Raw genomic sequence first — 24,521 nt, 5'->3', positions numbered from 1 at the left:
TCTCTAAGGCCCAGTTCAGATCTGAGTTCGGGATTCTGTTCAGGGACTCCACTTGAGGATCCCCCAAACGGATACCTATATGCATAGAAAAATGGTTACCTGGGAAAACACACGGACTCCATAGACTATAATGGGGTCTGTGTGGTTTCCTGAAAGCAGAATTTTTCTCTCCGCATGTTTCGTGTGGAAACCAAATGGAAACCACACGGACCCCATTATATTCTATGGGGTCTGCGTGTTTTCCCAGGTAACTACTTTTCTATGTGTGTATGTTTCCGTTCGGGGGTTCCCAAGCGTGAACGGGGCCTAATTCTCACTAATCGCTACTCACAAAACCTTATTCCTGAGCCAGCTATGCATACTTATAACCATTATCACTACATCACAAGTTGCTATAACACATTTCCAATATATGTTGTGGACTCCATACAAATAGCATACGGTGCAGACCAAGACTCTGTGGCAAAGTCCTTAGCTAAATGTACATCCTTCCTGCGCTCACCTTACTTCCTGGCAGTCCTGGATAACCTTGATCTCCTTGATCCCCTTTAAATCCTCTTGGTCCCTGAAACATAAATGTTATATTGTAGTCAAGGGCAGAACAACGAGTGCAACATTAAGAAAAACATACATGACATTCAACTTACTTGAGGTCTGACGCTTCCTTCCTAAAAATAACATGGATAAAGTATTTTATTTTAATGAAAAAATATCTCACTTTATCACAGAGCCATTTGTATCTTCTTATTCTCTATAGATTCACAACATAGAAGTCTAGGGCAAACATCTATAGAATTATATCTTGGAAAGTCTTCAAAACTACAAGACATTGTCCAGTGTTAATGCAAAAAACAGTAAAACGACAAGACTAGAAAACCCTGCAAAGACCAGAAAATGGCAATGTGTATTACTATATTGAAAAGGCTACCAAATAAAGGGCGCCAGGCCAAATGCTTGGTACTTCTTTAATGACGCATTGACGTTTATGGCCATATTAAAGTAGTACATTCTACTCTGGCTACTGATTATCTGATATTCTAAAACATGGCCTCATGGCAAGGCCTGTCAATGGGATAGTGGCTAGCAATGGTTCATGTGCTTCATACCTCTCCTCCATCGAGTCCTCCAGCTATTACCTGAAAAAGAATTATATCAGAAAATTAGTCCTGAATGTAAAACAAGCAGTTAACGTATATAATGCACGCAAAGGGGTACGGTGTAAAAACTAAACCTACGTACCCGATCACTAGAACTGTAAATGATTTGACCAGGAGGTCCAGGTGGTCCAGGAAGTCCAACGCCATCACGTCCAGGTTCTCCCTACAAATACAGTTTATTTAATGCCTCCAACGCATAGATTACATGGAATATACTTTGCATTTATATGTCGAAAGGAAAAGAGTACCATTCTTAAAGGGGTTGTCCAGGTCTTTAAAAAAATAGCCTGCCAATGTTATAAAATAATAAAAAATGCTTCCACCTCTTTAACCCCCTGCAGGTCCAGTGCAGATGCTCTAGTAGCCCCTCACCAGTCTCTGCTTACAAGGTGCCATTGAGGACAGGCTGTACTAACATGTGATCAGTACAGGACTCGCTCCAGCAGTCATGTGACTTACTAATAACAGCAAATGGTGATGCCACTAGTACGCCAGACTAGTAGTATCATCTGCGCTGGATTGGAGTGGCATGTAGCTTTTAAACATTTTTTACAAAATCAGACAACCCCTTTGTTAATGTTTGATCTTGTATTTAACTTATAGAGGTCTACCAATGAGAAATGTGTTGTCTGTCTAAGTTCTGGGCCGCACGTGGCGTAGAAAAAAATTCAGCGTTTCCCATTCACCGCATAGACTACATGCGGTTTAGGAGTTGGCTACTTTTCGTGCTGTCTACCTAGACAGGTTATGTGTAAATATATTGATCAGATAACTGGTTGTCTTCTCTTTGTACATACCCTTTCTCCTTTATCACCTCTGTCTCCCTTGGGACCCTGAAGGAAGAAAGAATACTTGTTGATGGTATATACAGATAGACAAGGCTTAGTAAAAAAAAAATATACATACATATAATATAATCCAGTGTGCCAAAGTAATAGCTTCTATTTAATACATACACCACAAAGTCCATGTGAATGTCAATAATGGGTGTCATGTACTTACCTCTGGACCAGGGAACCCATCCAAGCCAGGTCTTCCATCCAAACCAGGAATTCCACGGTCTCCCTAAGATAAAGGAAAACAAGAGGGGCATTAAAGGGAAATATAGACCTTGTTTCAATTATGTAATTTCACATTTGCATATTGATATAAACGGTGATATCTCAGTGATCGAGGGACCTATTCACATTGGGAAAACATTGTTTGATTCAGGTCATCCTAACCTAATCCACCTGTTGGGCTGGATTGATCTGTTGGGTTCTGTAACATACTCCTTTTAGCAATGCAGGGATGCTTTGCAACTGGACATATTGATTACGTAACAATTATGTCAACCATTTAGGAACGTTAGTCCACAGGGAGCATATTCTTGTTGGCTCGAGCACTTTGACCAGCTTACAACACAATACACCAATGAAAGGTTAGAGGTTTGACTTGAACTTTATTGGTAGAATACCCCTTTAAGTGAAGTGTGAATAAATGGTTACCTTTATTCCTGGAAATCCGGGGACCCCTGCATCTCCCTGTAAACAGACACAAAAATGTATAAGATGCAATGTAGTAGCACATGCCTAGGGGGTGACCTAGAGGGTGACCTGCAGCAAAACTGACACTGAGTTATATTTGGTACAGGGCCTGAGAGGACAATACAAGATAGTCAAACACCACAAAAAAGAATTCCTGAGTCTTGTTAGCCGTCCCAGCCCTGTACTAAACGATAAACACTATGTAAGTTTTATCCAAAGTCTCCATTATCTACCTGGTGAGACAGAGTTTGGGGACTCTCCTTCTAAATAGCAGTACAAATGGGACATGCATCTATTAGACAATTATGGCATAACATGGGGATACACTATGGGGTTACCTCTAAGACCAGTGACAAACCAACATGGGTCAGTTATTATAATGAATCAGACTATAGTTAATAAACATCAAATTAGTCCAATATTCCCCTCTTCCCCCCAAAAAAAAGTGAGTAAAGGAATCTGACCTTTGACCCTGGCATTCCTGGCACGCCCTAGTAAAAGAGAAAAACTTGGTTAATACCATATCATAGCAATAAACACAGGAGAAAGTAGTAGAGACAGTAAGGGGAACCTGTCAGGAGATTCATACTGTACTGAAGTACTGACTGACTCCCTTATTACAAGGAGCTAAGCATTACTTGGAAATGCCTTCAGAGAAAGTTTAGTTTTATGAAGTGCCTGACATGGGTAGAAATGTTCCCTGGGCTCCCCCACTCCAGATTCTATCCAACTCGCTTCCGCTCAATGGAAGTTAGATGGTAGTTTCCTAGTGGACATCATGAAACCGTCCAAGTACTGCAGTCAGGGTATCTTTACATAAGGCTCAGGGATACCATTGAGTAAACACACCCCTTTAAGGCTAAAGCTCCCATGTGTAGGATCCAATGCAGGATGCCAGCTGGAGACATCCCGTAGCAAACCTGCCCCGGCAGAAGGCAGCCAAAAGCATTGGCCTTTCGCCACAGTTCTCAGCCACAATTACCAGGCAGATGGTCCTGGCTTTGGGCCTTGCCAATTTTTGGTTGAACTTGCCGCAATAATATTCAAAACCCACAATGCAAGACACTTTGTACTGTAGATTTGTTTCAGCAGTGCATAGGTGGGATTTCTTTCAATCCCATCCACTACACTGATACTGTATGGCTGTGTGTGCACAATGTGGGGCTGAGCCTATAAAGTATATGTAAATTCTAATATTTTATAAAGGTGTCCAAAAAGGTATTAAACATTACCTGCGTGTCACAATTCACCTGTAAGCTGAGGCTCCACATTGCGGAAACAGATTTTATTTTGCAGATTTTGCTACATTTTTTTGAGCCAAAGCCAAGAATGTCCACAAAAGGAATAGGAAATCTATAGGAAGTTGTTATACTTCTACCTTCTGCTCAATACACTTCTGGCTTTGGTTGAAAAAAAGCAAAATTTACATGAAAAAAAGCTGCGTTTCTGTAATGTGGGACCTAAGCCGTAGAGTGTTTGTCTATGAGACTTGGCTGTGTGGAATGAAAATACCTTGGAGCACAGATATAAATATACCCAGAATGTGCAAATGGTGCCAAGAATTGACAGCTTGTAACTTAGTAACTCTGACAATTCACGCAGACAATACATTTATACATTGGTTCCTGTGTTTCGTAATCTTTGCTTGAGTTTGCAATGATATAATATATAATATGTAATGATGAGCCAACAATTCCATCGCTGCTTTTATTACCTGTTGACCCCCAACTCCACGACCACCAAATCCAAATCCAGAAGCTTCCATGTCATCCTTGAAAAGGAAACAAATGTTTAAAGTTTTTCTGCCTTTTAAACAAATTTATATAGCGTTATACCTGTGTTGTGTTTTACACTTTGTAGTGTCATTCAGCTTTTAATCTTCCAACAAATTGATCCCTTTAAATATATCCAACCACCAAATGTAATATCAACGAGGCCTAAAAGTTCAACTACGCAATGTCAGACTATTAAATGATACATAAAGAGTGAATTAGTGGCTTTTTAAAATCTTTTTAAATGGAAACCACCATTTGATCCCCATAAGATGTTAAAGGGGTTGTCTAGTTTCAGTAAATAAACATTATTGGTTGTATAATAAAAAAGTTATAGAATTTTCCAATATACTTTCTGTATGAATTCCTTGCAGTTTTCTAGATCTCAGCTTGTTGTCATCCAGTGTTTACTCCCAATGGATGAAAGTCAGTCCATGGTCATGTGATGGACACACAGGAGCACAGCTCGTTACCAGGCAGCATTCTGATTACTGTGCTGTGGTTTCATCACATAACCAAGGACTGTCCATCACATGACCATAGACTGTCCATCACATGACCATAGTCTGTCCATCACATGACCATAGACTGTCCATCACAAGACTATAGACTATAGACTGTCTGTCACATGACCATAGATTATCCATCACATGACCATAGACTATCCATCACATGACCATAGACTGTCCGTCACATGACCATAGACTGCCCGCCACATGACCATAGACTGCCCATCGCAAGACTATAGACTGTTCATCACATAACCATAGACTGTCCGTCACATGACCATAGATTATCCATCACATGACCATAGACTATCCGTCACATGACCATAGACTGTCCGTCACATGACCATAGATTATCCATCACATGACCATAGACTATCCGTCACATGACCATAGACTGTCCGTCACATGACCATAGATTATCCATCACATGACCATAGACTGATTTTTATCCACTTGAATGACAGAAAGCACAGATCGAGTGAGGAATTGATGCAGAAAGTACATTGACCAAGACCTATTCAACATTGCCTTATAGGAGTCAGATGTACTGTTGAACTCCCTTAACCAAATTCTGTCTTAGTAATAGCTATGCATTTAATTTCAATAGTATAGGTCACGGGTCCTAAAACTGCAGCCAGAGGGTCACATGCGCCCTGCCAAGCACTTCTGTCTGGCCCCGCCGACAATGCCGGCAGGCGTGCATTTATAATGAAGCTCCTGGGGAGCTCGGGCCAGGCTATGGAGCGCACTTCACTTTACCTATTGGAGGGCACCGCTCCCGATGTCTGTGCGACCTGCTCTGCCTCCGGCCCACTGTTTAAAAAGTTTGAGGACCCCTGGTATAGGTCCTGTTCTTAACCTTGTATGATTATGTTAGCATATCCACTTTCACACTTTTTTAATGGTTACTTACAAATCCAACACCTAATGCACCTCCAGGAGGTCCAGGAGGTCCAGGGGGTCCAGGCAAACCACGTGGTCCAATTGGTCCAGGAAGTCCTGCTAATCCCATTTCTCCATCAGCTCCTGGAGTTCCAGGTTCTCCAGCACTTCCCTATAGAAAGGCAAATTGGGCAAAAAACTGTTTAAACTTTAAAGTCTAGGTATATCTAAAATAGTCTGGGACTTGCTCTTTCCCAACATGTGGATTAAGATGCTACATCAGATTAGTGGAGGCCAAACTAACTGACTTTAGCAAGACTTTCCAACCATCTATTGTATATGGGGGCTCTTCCTCAACAATAGGCCACCACTAGCTAACTCTCCTCTCCCCAAACTAACCATGCAGGTGTGTACGGAGCAACGGGAAGAGGCAACTGTTGGATGAAGAAGCCGAAAACTACAAGATCCAAAATATGAGGCCAGCTTCAATGTATGTGATGATCAATGATATAAACAAAATTTCAATTGGGCCTCCAGTTCCTATGAGCCTGTATACGTACTTGTCCAATTGTTCCATATAATATGACATGAATCTTAAATATAAATCTTAGACACTTTTTTGCACAGGTTTGGCATGTCCAACCCTTAATCTGAATCATGACAACTGTTATCATATACCTGACAGATGATCCTTAAGATAAGATAAGATAATCCTTTAATAGTCCCACAGTGGGGAAATTTCACTACTTGACTTACAGCATCTGAAATAGCTGCTGCTGTTCTTAAGTACTGTCACTTTTTCAGCACAACAGAAAGCAAATACACAAAATCTCCTTGTAAAGCTGCTGCTGCCACCTAGAGTCATAATGTAAAGGAGTTTGCTGGGCTAAAAATATTGATGTCTTATCCTAGACATACGTCCGCAATATCAGATTGGTGGGGGTCTGACAACCAGCGCCCCCACTAAACAGCTGTTCTTGCTGGCTGATACACAAAATAGAGCAGGAAGCAGACAGTGCCGTTTTCTGTGTAGTGGTCAGACCAGGTTACTGCAGATCAGTGGGATATATTAAGGGGATCTAATGTGTAGTAATTTGGTATAGCCACTACACAGAGCATGGAGCTGTCTGCTTTCTTTTCCATTCTCTGTGTATCAGCTGATCGGTGGGGGTGTCAGATGCTGGACCCTCATCGATCTGATATGGATTACATATCCTTAGGATACATAGGCCATCAATATTTTTATTCCCTTTAAGTGATGCTGAAATGATGGCAAATCTCTGCTTGAGCTATGAAATAAGGAGAACTTTTCCTCTTAGATCCACACTGGTATTCCATTATCTATTGCTAAACAATTTGGGGTCCATTTAATCCATTAATGCACACATTTAGGTTTTTTTCATATGTATTAGATCTAAAATCTTATTGTGTTGAAAAATAGAGCTTACTATTTTAGTTGCACAGTTCACAAACATGAAATCTCTCCAAAACTCAAACACGGCAATGTACAACATGAAATATCACACACTACATAGGTATCCATAGACTACATGCCTGAAAGTTTATGGCAGCCACAGGAAAACCTTAAAGAGGACCTGTCAGAACGACCTGTTTTCATAAAAACTGCTCCTATTCTGTTATTCCTTCTGAAAATGTATGAATAAATTGGCTTTTACCATTGACCATGTCAATAAGATATGTCCATACACAGCCAGCATTGACTGGACATCTGTAGGGATGTGTCCCATTGACACGAATAAAGGTATAGCCTAGTTCTCAATTTATTCATAGATTTCCAGGACTAGCGGCCAGGTCCTCTTTAAGTATTATAGTGCCGGTCCTATAAATGGTCAATCTCCACGGCATGCTGGGTAAATGTCTGCACCAAATTCGTACACTGCATGCTGGTAGAGCCAAGCACACAACCATAATACAATGCATGCTGGGAGCTCGCCACTTGTTACCTGGATTATTGTGTCAAGGGAATACCGAGAGAGAATTTCCCTCAGATAAGAGGGGATGGGTGACAAGGTGCTCTGTGAGACATTGAAGATAATTCCCAGGAAATAATAAAAATCAATTCAAGAACTAAATTCGATGACAAAACATAAAGCTGAAATATTATAAAATCCACTTACTTTTGGTCCAGGAGCTCCTGGAAGCCCAATATCACCATCTATACCCTGGATGGGAGAAAAATCAGCAGAAACTGAATAAATGGTAGACTATACAAGCACAGTCCATAGCCCTAGGTTGTGTTTCTACGGGGCAGGTCACAAATATGGCTAGCTATCTGGTTAGAATGAGACCAAGTACTGGGGTAAGAAGGCTTGGGCAAGTTGAATTCCAACATGCTCCACTATTCGTTCTTATGGGAGATAAGCTGCCACCCTTAGGAGAACCCACGCGTTCTTATCTGTGTGTCATGTGTACGTTGTGGGAGTCTGGAGTCCAATGTTTGCCCAACAACTATTGTTGGCTTCACGTCATCTATTATTGTTGATGTGACAATACTTATAAGATAATGTGCTTGTTATACTGAGTGTTGCTTTTCATCTTTGCTTCATTTCCCTTCCTTATGTCCTCACCTTCCTATATTGAGTGACATTATAAGCTTTGCCTATCAGAGAGCTGTCAAGAAATGGAACATCTTCAGTATATTACGATCTTACCCTCTCGCCAGCAGTTCCTGGAGTCCCTGGGATGCCATCTTTTCCAGGAAGACCCTAAATCATAGAAGACAAATAGCAAATATTCTTAAAAGGCTACAATAGGGTAAAAAGCAGATCTCCTTGTTATGTGCGCTTTTACATTGAGGTTACTCTGGGTGCAATTTCAACATCATGGACCAACTTTGATAGGACTATGAGCACTATCTATGACAGTATACAGATAAATACACAATATGAGAGATCCTGGCACTGAGCTGGGACAACCCTTCTACTTTAAGCTTTTTTGACTATGACAGCGAGGAGTAATGCACTTGCCTAGCCAACCCATGACCAGCGCATGGCATGGCGACCCTACTACTTGTATGCCTTCAGCTGACAATTGTAACTTGTTCATGGACAACAATATTCTGACACCACAATCATGGCAGAAGCAACTTTGTAGCTTCATTCAAATATGAGCTGAGGAGCAATCTTTACTTGTAGTATGATGAGATATAATGGAAACATACAGTAATATGCATCTATACAGTTTAAAACATTACCGGAAGACCAGGGGGACCAGGCTGTCCATCTTGTCCAGGCCTACCAGGTAGGCCAGGGGGACCAGGTATTCCAGTGGTGTTTGTTCCAAATTGTCCAGGTACTCCTGGTAATCCAGGTACACCGGGAGGGCCGGGTGGACCAGGTAAACCAGGTGGTCCCTGCAAAAGGAAGGAGAGGACAGAAGTGAGATATGGCTGAAGGTCACAGTGCTACGTCTAGGAGTTTACGATCATAGTAAAATCAGCTCCAATAATACAATTTTTGTGCTATGTCATGCGTTTCACTGCACTGTAATGTAACTGCGTCTAAATAGCCTCATTGCAAAAATCAAAATGGGGAACCCCTTCTTGGCTTATTCCCAAAGCCAAACCCTTATCTCATCCTAATAAAGATGGATTCAGTGCTTGTTCGCTCTCCCTCTTCCTATCCTTTGTATCACAGAAGTGAAGCTTGATCCTAATCTTTGCTTCCACCGTAGTCCTTTTGCCCCTCTTACACTCATGTTGTTGTCAATAAGGGACCATGCCTTTAAGTATATCTTTCAATGGCTGCTGTGGCCCTGGGCACTATAAATGTGGCCCTCAGGTCATTCTATTAATTACATTTTTGGCAATGTAGAGTTGGCTTGTCTCTAGTGCATATTCTTGGAAAGTAAACAAACGTCATATCCAAGTTAATCTCCTACATATTTTTGGTTGGTATTGTGTATTTTTAATGTTGTAGGAATGCAGATAAATATTATAAACCCAGAATATAAGAGGAATGGAGGGTTATGAACAAGAGAAGTATTTGACCTAAAGATAAGACGTGAGTCGCTGCCACATTATTGTTGGTATCTCTTCTCATTCGAGATTAACGCACTGGCGGCCAATCCTGAATCCAGCACTTGAGCACATTCTCCCCTTGGCATCTGCTCTGTTTCTGTAACCTTATATGTAGCATTTTAATTTTAGCCTGGCTTCCTCATATGATTTCTCCAAATGGCACCTTGAGATGCTTGTCCAATTTCTAGATCTTCAATACAGAAATCTTTACCCATATTCTAGTGATGATCCATTTCACATCAAATCTAGGTCTAAGTAATGCTCTATACCACTAGTCTGTGGATCTCCAAGCTGGAGTAGTTTTCCATACTTCTACTAGAAGCATCATAGATTCTGCTGATCTTTTTTGGGTCATTAGACCCGAAGGCTGGCGCAGAATTTGTGGCTAAAATCCTCACGTAAAATGGTTTTCCACTTTCTACTATTGATGACCCATCTTTAGGACCATCAACGTTAGATCTTAAGGGGTCTGACGGCCTGGATAGATTGTCAATGATAGAAAGTGGATAATCCCATTAAACATATAATGTTCTGAAACAAATTTGTATCATGATTTACAGACTCAAGCTAAATATCCGCAGTTTTCTTCTTTAAAGAGGCTTCATTAGTAGAGATGAGCGAGTACTGTTCGGATCAGCCGATCCGAACAGCACGCACGCATTGAAATGAATGGACGTAGCCGGCACGCGGGGGGTTAAGTGGCCGGCCAGCGTCAAAGCGGAAGTACCAGGTGCTTCCATTCATTTCAATGCGTGCGTGCTGTTCGGATCGGCTGATCCGAACAGTACTCGCTCATCTCTATTCATTAGCCATCTTCATATGTCATATATCAAATTCTTGCAATTCTCATGAAATCACAATTCTGACACATGATTTCTTAGACTTATGCTTTGTACAATTCCTCTGTTACTCTTCCTAGAAATTCATGCATACATTGACAGCTGGGTGTAATCGGATGGGACTTGGTCCCTGAACACTGACAGGTGTTGCCTGTACCAGTCCATGCACAGACACACTCCTTTGACAAAGGGAAACAATAAGGCTGGGGATCCAAGCGGGGTAAGCGCAAAAAACATGCAAAAACCGTATTGTTTTACAGTCACTGCAAAGCGGATAGGATTCTAGCAAATCCCATCCCCACTTTTCAGAAAAACACACGCAGTGGAAATGCTGCAATTTACAAATATGTTGCAGTTTTGGAAATTGCAACATGTCAATTATACCTACGGAAATTTTGGTGTTTTTTTTATAGGTATAATGGAAGCAGAAAGTTTCTGTGAGAAGTGCTGCGGGAAAAGGTGCAATGCGTTTCCACCATGGTTTTCCCACAGCCCTTTTCCGATGTGCCCGCTTATGTGGGCCTCAGCCTAACGTAGAATTCTAAGATCTTTCAGAATTGTTATTTTACAGGTATTAAAAGTATGTAATAAAGCAAACAAGCCAAGACAGTCGAAACGTCCTCTTTAAATTCAGAAGGAATTTTGGCCCTCGATGGAGAAATTTTAAAATTCATTTTTCATATGACATTAGTTCAGACTTACCCTGATGTTTTCTAAATCTCCCCCATATCCAGAACCTTCCATGTCAATGAAAGTCTAAAAACAATGGTATAATGTCAGTAAAGCAAACACATATCAGAACAACGAATAATCTAATGTGTATGGGGGTTGCCGGGCAGTAATTCTGTTATTCCTGAGATAAGAAGAACCAGCGATGTCCGCCAACTACTTATCTCACATTCTTGAAATGTTGAAATGTTGAAATGGCATGCCAAGAATATGTGTATTAATGTGCCTGGAGACTGGGGACAGTATAAAGAAGATCTGTCCTATTACTGCACACTCCTGTTTAAGAGCATCATAGATGGGAGACAACTTACCCCAAATGGCACAGATTGTTAGAGCAAATGGCACAAAAAATATAGCATCACTTGGCCAATACAGTCTAAGACAGAAGACCACAGACTCCTAGTTTAAAGGTAGTTTAGTCACAGCAAGTTACCCCCTGTCCTATGAATGGGAGTAACTTGGTGATCTTTGGGTCCCACCACTGAGATTCCCAATGATCCCAAGACCTCGAGTGCTTTGTGCCATAGTTTAGAATGGAGCGCACGCCAAGCAGACTCCCAGAGAAAGCTGAATCACAGCATTTGGCTATCTCTGACAGTGCCATTGAAATGAATGGAGCAGCACATGCTGTCTACTCTGTCCCTCCCATGATCAATCTATGGGGACCCGCCAATCGGACCCCCATGGATCAGCAAATTACCTTCTATCCAAAGGTAGGTGAGATGAGAGTATGTAAAATCGCATTGTCTTTGGGAATTACTGTTTTACTGTATTTGCACAATGTGTGAGCTCAGGCAGGAACATTTAAGGTCTCCATAAGGTCTTTACTCCAGTTCACCTATAATGTTCATCTAAAAATGTTCCAGTTAAAAAACCAAACATTAGTTACCAGTTTATCCATTTTGGAACCTAAGCCAGGTGGACCAGGTGGGCCTGGAGGTCCTGGTGGTCCTGGAGAACCTCTAGTACCAACTCCTGGATCACCCTAAAGGAGAAAACAACCATGTTTAGAAAGACAAATACATATCTATTTCAGGTCATTCTTCTAAAATGTATGTATTACCCTTTTACCAATTTTGCCTGGACAATCCCTTTAAGTATAACCCAAGATAGCCACTATGGCTAGATCACATCACTATGGCTAGACCACATCACTATGGCTAGACCACATCACTATAACTAGACCACTTCACTATGGCTAGATCACATCACTATGGCTAGACCACATCACTATAACTAGACCACTTCACTATGGCTAGATCACATCACTATGGCTAGACCACATCACTATAACTAGACCACTTCACTATGGCTAGATCACATCACTATGGCTAGACCACATCAATATGGCTAGACCACATCAATATGGCTAGATCACTTCACTATGGCTAGATCATATCACTATGGCTAGACCACATCACTATGGCTAGACCACTTCACTATGGCTAGACCACTTCACTATGGCTAGATCACATCACTATGACTAGATCACTTCACTATGGCTAGACCACATCACTATGGCTAGACCACATCACTATGGCTAGACCACATCACTATGGCTAGATCACATCACTATGGCTAGACCACATCACTATGGCTAGACCACATCACTATGGCTAGACCACATCAATATGGCTAGATCACTTCACTATGGCTAGATCATATCACTATGGCTAGACCACATCACTATGGCTAGACCACTTCACTATGGCTAGACCACTTCACTATGGCTAGATCACATCACTATGACTAGATCACTTCACTATGGCTAGACCACATCACTATGGCTAGACCACATCACTATGGCTAGACCACATCACTATGGCTAGATCACATCACTATGGCTAGACCACATCACTATGGCTAGACCACATCAATATGGCTAGACCACATCAATATGGCTAGATCACTTCACTATGGCTAGATCATATCACTATGGCTAGACCACATCACTATGGCTAGACCACTTCACTATGGCTAGACCACTTCACTATGGCTAGATCACATCACTATGACTAGATCACTTCACTATGGCTAGACCACATCACTATGGCTAGACTACATCACTATGGCTAGACCACATCACTATGGCTAGATCACATCACTATGGCTAGACCACTTCACTATGGCTAGACCACTTCACTATGGCTAGATCACATCACTATGACTAGATCACTTCACTATGGCTAGACCACATCACTATGGCTAGACTACATCACTATGGCTAGACCACATCACTATGGCTAGATCACATCACTATGGCTAGACCACATCACTATGGCTAGACCACATCACTATGGCTAGACCACATCACTATGGCTAGACCACTTCACTATGGCGAGACCACTTCACTATGGCTGGACCCCGTTATATGGTATAGCTGGAGACATTTTTTACATTTATTTTTGTATTTTTTTGTATTTTTTTTGCAAGTGAAAGTTAATGAATGTAACTGTAGGGTTTGTACCTTGTCTCCCTTCTGTCCAGGATCTCCTGGTGTTCCTGGGAATCCCTGAGGTCCAACGTCACCCTGTGTGCAACAAACAGATATACACATATATATTTAGAATTTTTAGAATTTAATTTTAACCTCTCAGTTTCTAACAGTGGTAACCCAGGAATAGGTTCTGGTAGCCCAGAGTGCAGAAGCAGTAGCAGACCTTAATGTTAAGCCAAGGGAACGCCTGCAATAAAACACTTTGTCCTGCACTGCATTGTATTGCATTGCAAATGTAATGATGGCTACACTTTCCAGATATCAGGCTATACATTGACAATAAATAAACAGGACATGCCTGGATATTGAAGAGTCAGTACAGACCTAGTCCTGCTTTTAGATAAGAAACTGATAGAATTGTATGCAGTCTTGGCAGAACTCCATGAATAAAATTCCTGTTTATCTCAAGAGCATTGTGTACTGCTACCAACTCCTCAGCTGAGAGCAGGACTAGTTATCAGAGGCAGACACAGGGCCCACAAGGGCAGACACAGGGCCCACCGGGGCAGACATAGGGCCCACAGAGGCAGACACAGGGCCCACAGGGGCAGACACAGGGCCCATAGGGGCAGACATAGGGCCCACAGGGGCAGACACAGGGCTCACAGGGGCAGACACAGGGCCCACAGGGGCAGACACAGGGCCCGTAGGGGCACAGACAGGGCCCAGGAGGAAAAGGAACCTGAAGACCTTAACAGGAGCTTTCTTCTGAGGGTTCTATTCTGAAATACTGAAAAAGAAGGGGCCCACACCTGCGCTTGCACAAGGGCCCTCATCTGTCTGTATCCACCCCTTCTAACTATATATAGATGTCTACATCTGCCTATAAATACGAGTGTCCTCATTCACGGATAACAAACAGATATCTTAATATAGTGAGGAATCGAAACACAATGTAGATTAGAGAGTTGTACGACTTTGCTTGAACACATAAATACTGTATGGGACGAAAGATAAAAATATTTTACAACACTATCCTTAAAGGAGTTTCTAAGGTTCAACAACCCTGTATTAAAAGGGTCTCGGAAAGATATTGGCCAACACCCTAGAACAACACCAGGCACAGGTGTCTGGAGATGGTTTGCCCACCACGGCCTCATTATTGAATACCACGCACAACGCCACACATTGTATAGCAGCTGAGCTTGGTATTGAAGCTCAACTATTCACTTGAATGCGACTGAGCTACAAACAGGCCATGAGATCAATAAATGAGCCCAGCCTATGAAAAGGAAAGGGTGTGGCCTGAGTGAAGTTACAATAGGTCTAAAAAAAAAAACAACTTTTATTAAAAATATATTTTAAATATATATGTATATATGTTTTAATAAAATGTACGACCTATTGTTGCTCAGCGGTTTTTAGAAGTATGGCCATTATCTACTTGTCTACTCTAGCTATTATTTCTGAGCGCAGTTACCGGTGGTCAAATTTTCACCGATCTCATATTGATGGCCTATGCTAAGTATAGGACATCAATATCAAAGTCCTTGAAAATCCCTAATTTTTTTGTTATTCTATTACAAAGTTGCTTTATATTTGAGTAGAATCATCTGAGTAAGATATTGTCCATACTATACAGAACATGTAGGAATAAAATGAGCAAAGCGAAGGTTAATGCTGGCGGTGGTATAACCTGAAACGTGTCAGGGTTTATTATACGTAACATGGAGCACAAGAACAAGTCACAGCGGTGATAAAACAAATAACTTACAGCCTTGCCATCCTCTCCAGGGTCGCCCTGAAATAAGACAAAGGACATAGTAAGAAACATGGCACATACAATATGTAGATATAACACTGGTTACAGTAACAGACCTCACAAAAAGTAACATAATAGGTTGTATATACCGTGGATCATGTCGGATAGTATTCTTACTGATGACCTAACTGTTAAGTCAAGATGAATGGTCGTAGAAATATTCAGGAACAAAATTATTTAAAAGAATAATAGAAAGAGGTGATTGTCTTTACATTGGTCTAATCTGGTCAGGAGATGCTGAACAGAATGATATATAGTTCGGTAGGTCATCAATATCAAATAGGTGGGGGCCCAACAGCCAGCACCCACACTGATCTGCTGATACACAGAGAATGGAGCAGGAAGCAGACAGCACTGTTCTCTGTGTAGTGGTCAGAACAGATTACTGCACTGCATAGAGAACAATGCTGTCTGCTTCCTGCTCCATTCTCTGTATATAAGCTACAGAGAACTGCTGATTGGATCCCTACTGACCCAATATTATGACCTATCTTTAGTATAGGTCATCAATATCTTTAGCGCTGAAAACCACTTTAATGCCTTAATACATGAATTTATTAAATACAAATATTTGGTTTTTGCCTGTCTGTATATAGGGTTAAATATTATATTTGTTGCTTTATATACAACGTATATATAGGTGTTCCTTTCTGGAGTATATAACTACAGTACCCGGGATGGGTGACTATTTATTTAGATATTTTACCTGCTTTCACCTTTAGAATTTTTGTAATGTTCTTAATTTTGCAAACATATTTACTATGGTTGTGCTCCATATTTAACCAGGGCAGGTGAAGCAGGACTAAATATAAGATACTATGTATCTGCTTATATATATATCTGTGATATATAAAGGTAGTAAGTAGTAAGCATGGGTTGCCCCACTGAGGATAAAAATCATGATTTTCAAGCGAGTCATTTTATATTAATTTGCATGTGACAATACATTTGCAGATACGGTAAAGTCTTTCCATTTTCTGTGTGTGGCATGATCTATCAAGTATATCACTTACAGGTTCTCCTTCTTTTCCTGGGGGTCCAGCTGGACCTGGAGGTCCTCGTGGTCCTTCAACCTGCGACACAGTGGAGCCATCGCTTGTCTGTAAAAGAGATTTCCCTGGAGGACCAGGTGGCCCAGGTGGTCCGGGGAGTCCAGGGTCTCCTTTCTGTCCCTTTGCTCCAGGATACCCAAACCCTGCACCACCCTATAGAAAGAAGAATGGATTTTTAACTTGAGATTTATCAATCTGTAAATGTTAAACTCTCACATATAGACGATGGATACTTACTTTAAGTCCAAGTTCTCCTTTCTCGCCCTGAAACAATAATAAAATTATTGTTTTAATTCAATAATATTTGAGTAGGATACAGAACCATGCAGATATAAGTGCATTATATATGTGCATCAAGTCTACAATCTGGTCACATGTTTAACAAGAATTAAATATAACAATAGGAGATTTGCAGCCTGCTCAGACAAGTAGTCCTACAGAACCACACAAGGAACCACATTTTGCCCCCTGACCGCACCTTTTTTTAGCTATGGTGCAAGAAGGGGACAAGATTTAGCTTTGGCATTCTATATTGCAGACAATGAGAAGGTTTCTTCAGCAGCAAGCTACCTCCTAGCCATAGTCCTGTAAAATCCTTCCTTACTCCCAAAAAGTTAGTATCTCGTAAGCACAAGTACTAGAAAGGGAAAAATATGACTGGAAAAACTATAAGGTTAAGGTCTCACGTTGCGGAAATGTAGCATTTTTTTTCTTCCTGAAGGGAAGTTGTAGATTGTAGAAGTTGTAGATTTTGATGTGTTATTTTGAGGCAAAGTCAAGGGTGTCAGGAATGGAAAATATAAAGAAAGCTCTTAGACATTTCCTTTCTGTGTAATCCATTCCTGACTTTGGCTCAAAAAAGCCACAGCAAAATCTGCAACAACAAATGATACATTTCTGCAACGTGAGGCTTTGGCCTAAGGCTAAGGCCCCAAGTTGCAGAAATGCAGCTTTTTTGTTGCAGATTTTGCTGTGATTTTTGAGCCGAAGCCAAGAATGGCTACAAAAAGAATGAGAATTATATAAGACGTTCTTATACATTTTGCTCATTGCACTCCTGGGTTTGGCTCAAAAATATGCAACAAAATCTGTAACAAACAAAGCTGCGTTTCTGCAATGTGGGGCCTTAGCCTAAAGTAGTTTTTCTACAAATACAGTTTATAAGGCTACATGCTAAATGTAGTATCCTGCAGGTCCCATAGATCACCAGTACAAGGGTCTATTGACTTCTGATCTTCTTCATTGCATGACAACAGATGAGCTCATAAGAGGAGCCATGGCCAAGCATGCAACGTCTATGGAAGTGACAGACAAGGTTGACGTTTTCAGCTGCCCTTGTCAGAAGCACAAAGTTGGAAAAGATGTCTATCAATACAGGTACAGACAAAAGTCTGAAATTGTCAATCACAAGGGCCATGTCAGGCAGTGATTTCCCAGAGAACCCAGGAAATTGCAAATTTGGCAAATCGTGCCGACCCCCAGTGCACTTGCAGGCTGATTTTCATATCCATATAAAGATGATTATCTTGCATCAGGTTGTGGTCATAAATTGATGTTTCCCTACATGGTTCTACTATTGAACCTTACAATGGTCTCTATAAATCACTGGCATTCTTACCTTCTCTCCTTTACTTCCAGAACCTGTGGCTGAGCTGTCTCCGGCATCTCCTTTTGGACCCTCAGGACCTCTATCACCTTTGTCACCTCGGTCTCCCTTCTCTCCCTTCTGGCCTGGCTGACCTGTAATAAAAGTTGTAGCTTAATACCAACTGTATTATAGCCTAATATTGTGAAGGACCCTATGGTGCCTCTCTAACACCTCTCACCCAATGAGGCAACTTCTCCTACAATAGTTGTTCAGTGGTATTGGACAAGGAGCAGCCTGCATTCACTGTCCACATACAGTGGTGACCTTGGATGACCATGACCATACTGCTTCACAGATTGTCCTTCTTTAGACCACTTTTGGTACAGAGGGTATGACCCAGTTTTCTAACCATCACAATTTGGCCCTTTTAAGACTTTCTCATATCCTTTCACATGCCCATTTTCCTTCATACAACATATCAACTTTAAGTACTGAATATTTACTTTTTGCCTAAGAAACTTAATTCCTTGACAGGTACAAATGAGATAATAAAAGTTATAATACATGTATATATACCGTATAGTATTACCCTCATGCACATAAGGACATATATACATGGAGAACAGAACAAACTGCTGATATGATAAACATTTGCTCAAGGTGATCGGCTCCCCATGTCTGAAACCAAGATTATGGAGAATGAAGGACTCAGTGCAAGGTCAATAATAGTCACTGGGAGGGAATCAACTGCCTATGGCGGAGCAGTTCAGGGGTCTATTACTTTAAGCTATGGAACTTTTAGGAATGTGCCTATGATATGGAGCTCAGAAGCAACATAAATGGGCTGTTCAGGATAAGAAGAACATTGCTTCCATATTCCAGAAACAGAGCATAATATATATATATATATATATATATATATATATATATATATATATATATATATATATATATATTTCTTTCCACATTTTGACTTTAGCACAAAACTGCACCAAAATCTGCAACTAATGGTAATAAAGCATATTAGAATTCATCCATGACTGCTCACATATGGACACATAACTCCATAGTGACTTCTATTATTCCTAATAATTCATCATCTCATATATATTGCTTGATCTTTGGTCCTGACCTTCTACTTCCATTCTGTGTATAGTCTCTTCTTTCTTGACGACAGTCTGTCTTTCCAAAGATGGTCTCTGTATTGGAGGTACTGTGATGGGTGCTTGTTCCCTGAGTCTTGTTGGAGCTCTGGTCACCACCTAAGTTAGAGTTTGGAAAAGACATTTTATATTTACATTCATTGTCACACTCCATCTTTATAGTGCCAAACATTTACACCCTGGCAGTCGTCTCCTCCAAGAACCAGTCTATGTACAACAGCCCTCAAGACAAAGAATTAGGAATGATACTCTTACACTTCTAGCTTGGTGGACTATGATAGTGCTGGTTAAGTATTAGGACAACAGTAAACCAATTCTAGTTAACTTGTCTATACTGAGATAACAATACGCTCATCAAACATGTCAGCCAAGATTTCACTACTATTATAGCTTATTTCTGTATCTCAAGTCACTGATCTTCATCTTACCTCCACTTTCTCTGAATAGCCACTGCCAAAGTCTCCGGAAATCTGTAACAGAAACCATAAAAATAATTCTACAAAATGGCCACTAGATGGTGGTAAGCATATTAAATTCTAATATTAACCACTAGAGGGCAGCAAGCTATACATTTTTACTGTATCATATGAAATGACCTACAGTCATTCTTTTTGGCATCTTCTATGCTAGATTTATTTTAAATGAATATCAACATTAAAATTAATTTTTGGCACAATTTTGGCAATATTGCTCTATAACCCATCAGGTTGTTTCGTACACAGCTTAAACTGCAAAATTCTAATCTTTTAGAGTACCATTATTAATATGGAACCTTAAAACAGAATGTAAATTGGTGTGTGGAGCTCAGGGAGATCATTGATGCCAACAAAATGCTCATTATATGGCATCCCAGTGAGCTGCTGAGATGCCGAAACAATCACAGGCACTATGCGAGGAACAAGTTCAGCGGCAGGCCAGCTTGAGAGTTGCTGAAACACCAGCGCATGCGGATCATCAACGCCAACAACACGCTCATTATATGGCGTTCCAGTGAGGTGCTGAGATGCCGGAATAATCACAGGCACGGCGTGAGGAACGAGTTCAGCTTCACAGCTGCCGAATTGTCGGAGCAGGCAAACCATCGACGGCAGCAATTTGTTGAATAGAAGCGGATCATCGACGCAAACAAACGAAGTCGCAGGCAGAGGCTAGTAGATAGATAGATAGATAGATAGATAGATAATGGACTCACCACATCAGAATCGTCTCCTTCCTCATCACACTGCATTTCGGCCGCTCTGGGATCATTTAGGATTTTTAGTTCTGCAATAACTCCCTAAAAAGGAAAAATAATGTTACAAGTTTATATTAATCTATACATTCTATATACTATTATAACAAGAGGCTACATCACTGTAACAGACAGTACAAAGAGCAGAACAGCTGTTATAATGTTCATTTATATATCTATCATCTGAAATTACACAGAGTCACCACAAGGGGGCACTAAGATAACACATTTAGGCTGCTCACATATTTCTTATCACAAATCCAAATTCAGTATTATATTTAAGAAATGTTATTGTTTAGTCGTTCATTGTATTTCCCCCGTCCTACTGATGTCTTAATATTTGCACTCCAGCTAATCTGTAAAGCTGTATTCTTGCCAATATAATGTGGAGTTTTAAGAAAATACGACGTATTTCCAAATAAAACTTGGACACCAAGTACAAAACAATCAACAAATCGGATAGAAGACAAACATGGACTTGGAGGCTCTCGCCAGAGGATTTTAACCCTTCAGTTAAGAAGATATCGTTTAAGTCTAACTATTGAGCCCAATGACACACATAATATATGGTATTATAGTGTACTAATAGTGTACTAATATGGCTGACACCGCTATTATAACATTACTTGGCCAGTAACACAACAGGGAAACTTCTCAGGTACTGTGTGGCTGATACGCACAGGGTGTATTCACACTGCATTTCCAGGGTACATTGAAGTATTTCCTGACGTTTGCCTCCAACAAATTTTTCAGATGTATACCACTGTATAGACATGCACAGCCACACATGGCACATAGGCTCCTCATATCTTAAAGGGGTTCTCCAGGACTATGATATTGATGATCCCCTAGGATAAACCATCAACGTTAGATGAGTAAAGTGTAACACCCAGGACACCTGCTGATCAGCTGGATGAAGAACTTCCGGCATTGGGGTGGATTTCACCTCCTCTATTCAGGCCAGTGACCTCATATTCATTGGTCACATGGTCATGCTGCAGCGTAGTCCCATTCAAAGGAATAGAATTGAGCTGCAATACCTAGCACAGCCACTATACAACATATGGCGCTGTCCTTGGTAAGCAGTGAAGCACTGAAGATGCCACAGCTCTTGTTCAAACACTATATATCTACCATCAGTTTATCTGTGTGAGTTCTTGTCAGTCTTCCCTTGCTTCAAAAGTTGGAAACTATGCATAAAGGCAGCAAGAGATATGTAGGTATCATAAGTATCTCAATCAGACATTGAAACCAGATTATTAGTCCTACTGGTCATAAGAGCCATTATGAATTAGAACAAATTTGCTACAATACAAGGAGGGAATGTAATATGGATACACATACAATGACATAGGTATAGAATGTACTGTATCTCCAATTGGCATAAAGAGTCTTATATAGCAGACAATGATTCATTGAAAAAATAGTATGTAAATTATCTTTCACTTAGGAGCAAGAAATTGCCTCTCTAGTGCCACCTAGTGGAAGCACCTACCCTACAAGTCAATGACTGACCCTTGAAGATACCTTGTAACATGACTTAAGTTGGGCATACACTTTAGACAACTTATGTCCAAATGCTTGTTCAGCCAACAGTTTTCAGGCCCAGTTCCGCCAAGTGGTGCATGTGTACTAAACTGGGAGGGGGGAGAAAGCCGTTGTGAGACTCCTATGGGAGCGGCTTACCCACTTGAACTAAAGGATCGGGCAGTTCAAATCCATCTGCCTAATCCTTATCTTCCCCAACACCAGCCACTGGGAATGACTCAGGAGACCCCAATACACATGGGATGGTTAAACAAAACCATTGGCATTCTTGGGCTTGGTCATTACATATCGAACACGTATGGCTTTAGGATATATGCCAAACCAGAGTCTTCCCCATGAAGAAAATATATCCATCATCATTCTAGATGAGCGCTCCATACCCTACATGTACAATGTCAAGGGGAATAAAGATGAAAATGGGTCTTCCCTCTATAATGTTTCCCCAAAGCCAAACCTCTGTAAGAGTCACCACATTTGGTGGACTGGATATCCAGCAGAATAACTTCCTAACAGTGTCAGCGCGGATTAGCTATCTAGATAAATGTAAGACTATCCTGCCATAAAAGCTTTTCATGAGACTTTTACGACAGTATTATTTACATGAGCTCTATCTCGGTATATTATAAAGGATTAATCCACTTCCTAAACCTATCAGAGGACATAAATCTCATTCCTTCGGTATCCGCAATGTGCGTGTACACTTGCCCGCTTGCTGTGTGCTGTGCAGCTTGCCGGGGCAGTAAGGCTGACCTCTCTTATCCTGTTGGCAAGGACATCTCCCTCCATGAAGTCCGCTCACTTGCCATCCCTTCAGCTGTTCAGTATCCTCCGCGGCCTCCCCACTACAATAATTGTCACACACACATTTTCCCATTCTCAATGCTCAATTTCGCCTTTGTCTAAGCATCTCCTTAATTTCCAAGGGATGAAAATGTCCGCTTTGTTCGCACATTGAAGATGGTAGATTCCAAGCATATTACTCAGAGCTGTTCTATATACACCCCCAGGACATGCTCTCAAAATATATCTACATGGACAGTGGATCGAGGACGAGCTGTCAAGAGTAAATTACACATCATCTAATTATCTAAGTACTCGCGGAACAAGATGTACTCGTGATACAAGATCCCCACACTGACGTGATTTTCACCAGTTCGGATATTTTGTTGGAGATTCAGCTTCCTGACACCGTCTTTAAATTACTAGGGTACAACCATCCGCAATATTTTCAGGCCATACTGGATTGCTCTGGTTTCTATAAATCTAGCAATGCCATTGTGAGTGAGCTACCGGTAGTAGGCCGGATCCATGAGAGTTTTATTACATATGAACCAGACCTGTGTAAGGTGAGGACGTCAACTAAGTAATCCCTACTATGGTTGAGTTGATCTTGAGATTTTGAGATCTTGAGATTTTAAAATCCGATTTCCGATCATTTTACAGCCGATCACAATCGTGAAATTTGCTCAATCACCGATCGAGATCCGATCTTTCCCGATCCCAATCACTCAACCCTAGTCAATGCTTCTCTATGGGAAAAATCACTTTTGGGGTTGAGCCAATCTTGAGATTTCAAAATCCGATTTCCAATCATTTTCCAGCCGAACGTGAAATTTGCTTGATCACCGATCGGGATCCGATCTTTCCTGATTGCTCAACCCTAATCCCTACGTGAGACTCATAGCTTACCTGTAGAGAATGATCAAAGCCCCAATATCACAGAGGGACACTAAGGAAGATTTGGAGATGATAATGATACAGGAGTATCTGTAGCTGCAGTCAGGCCTGAGAGACCACACAAGGCTTAGTTCATGAAGTACTTTCCCCTCCGCATGACTTCTGCGGACACCATGAGGAAAACACATGGACCCCATCATAGTCTAATGGGTCCGTGTGCTTTTATAAGCTCAGTGCTTGTCAATGCGTTCACTGTTCCGTTCAGGGGGGCCCCAAGTGGATTTCCCAGATGGAATGCCGAACACAGATGTGAATCAGGCCTTAGTCACTAGTATTATATATGGCTCATGGACAGCTGAAATATGTTGTACACCTCTCCTTTGGTGCTAGAAAAATTTCCCACGAGAACACATAGAACCTGGTTATATCATACATGGTTATCTACAATGGACTATGTGTATGAACAATGACTTCATGTACCTAGTGCTGACATTGAAGACAAATCTACTTCCAATAATATAATAGGTCACTTTATCAGAAAATAAACGTA

The 24,521-nt window shown here is 41.0% G+C and overlaps 1 protein-coding gene across 2 annotated transcripts in view; it reads right to left on the bottom strand.

Moving 5' to 3' along the window:
- The window catches only part of COL18A1 (collagen type XVIII alpha 1 chain), a 116,538-nt gene that overhangs the window by 13,906 nt on the left and 78,111 nt on the right, over positions 1 to 24,521 (bottom strand). For both annotated transcript variants that reach the window (XM_075283788.1, XM_075283787.1), the window contains 23 exons: positions 20,708 to 20,791; positions 19,944 to 19,985; positions 19,485 to 19,614; positions 18,383 to 18,504; positions 17,002 to 17,028; positions 16,726 to 16,917; positions 15,665 to 15,691; positions 13,921 to 13,983; positions 12,343 to 12,438; positions 11,427 to 11,480; positions 9,061 to 9,219; positions 8,519 to 8,572; positions 7,985 to 8,029; positions 5,878 to 6,018; positions 4,398 to 4,454; positions 3,148 to 3,174; positions 2,645 to 2,680; positions 2,160 to 2,222; positions 1,955 to 1,990; positions 1,240 to 1,320; positions 1,107 to 1,136; positions 648 to 668; positions 503 to 565 (listed from right to left, as the gene is read on the bottom strand). In XM_075283788.1, coding sequence (XP_075139889.1) covers positions 503 to 565; positions 648 to 668; positions 1,107 to 1,136; positions 1,240 to 1,320; positions 1,955 to 1,990; positions 2,160 to 2,222; positions 2,645 to 2,680; positions 3,148 to 3,174; positions 4,398 to 4,454; positions 5,878 to 6,018; positions 7,985 to 8,029; positions 8,519 to 8,572; positions 9,061 to 9,219; positions 11,427 to 11,480; positions 12,343 to 12,438; positions 13,921 to 13,983; positions 15,665 to 15,691; positions 16,726 to 16,917; positions 17,002 to 17,028; positions 18,383 to 18,504; positions 19,485 to 19,614; positions 19,944 to 19,985; positions 20,708 to 20,791 — 1,650 coding nt within the window. The remainder of the gene's footprint in view (positions 1 to 502; positions 566 to 647; positions 669 to 1,106; positions 1,137 to 1,239; positions 1,321 to 1,954; positions 1,991 to 2,159; positions 2,223 to 2,644; positions 2,681 to 3,147; positions 3,175 to 4,397; positions 4,455 to 5,877; positions 6,019 to 7,984; positions 8,030 to 8,518; positions 8,573 to 9,060; positions 9,220 to 11,426; positions 11,481 to 12,342; positions 12,439 to 13,920; positions 13,984 to 15,664; positions 15,692 to 16,725; positions 16,918 to 17,001; positions 17,029 to 18,382; positions 18,505 to 19,484; positions 19,615 to 19,943; positions 19,986 to 20,707; positions 20,792 to 24,521) is intronic.

The sequence above is a fragment of the Leptodactylus fuscus genome, chromosome 8 (assembly GCF_031893055.1).
Source record: "Leptodactylus fuscus isolate aLepFus1 chromosome 8, aLepFus1.hap2, whole genome shotgun sequence".
In the NCBI taxonomy this organism is placed as follows: Eukaryota; Metazoa; Chordata; class Amphibia; order Anura; family Leptodactylidae; genus Leptodactylus; species Leptodactylus fuscus.
This window is presented reverse-complemented; position numbering and strand designations above follow the sequence as displayed.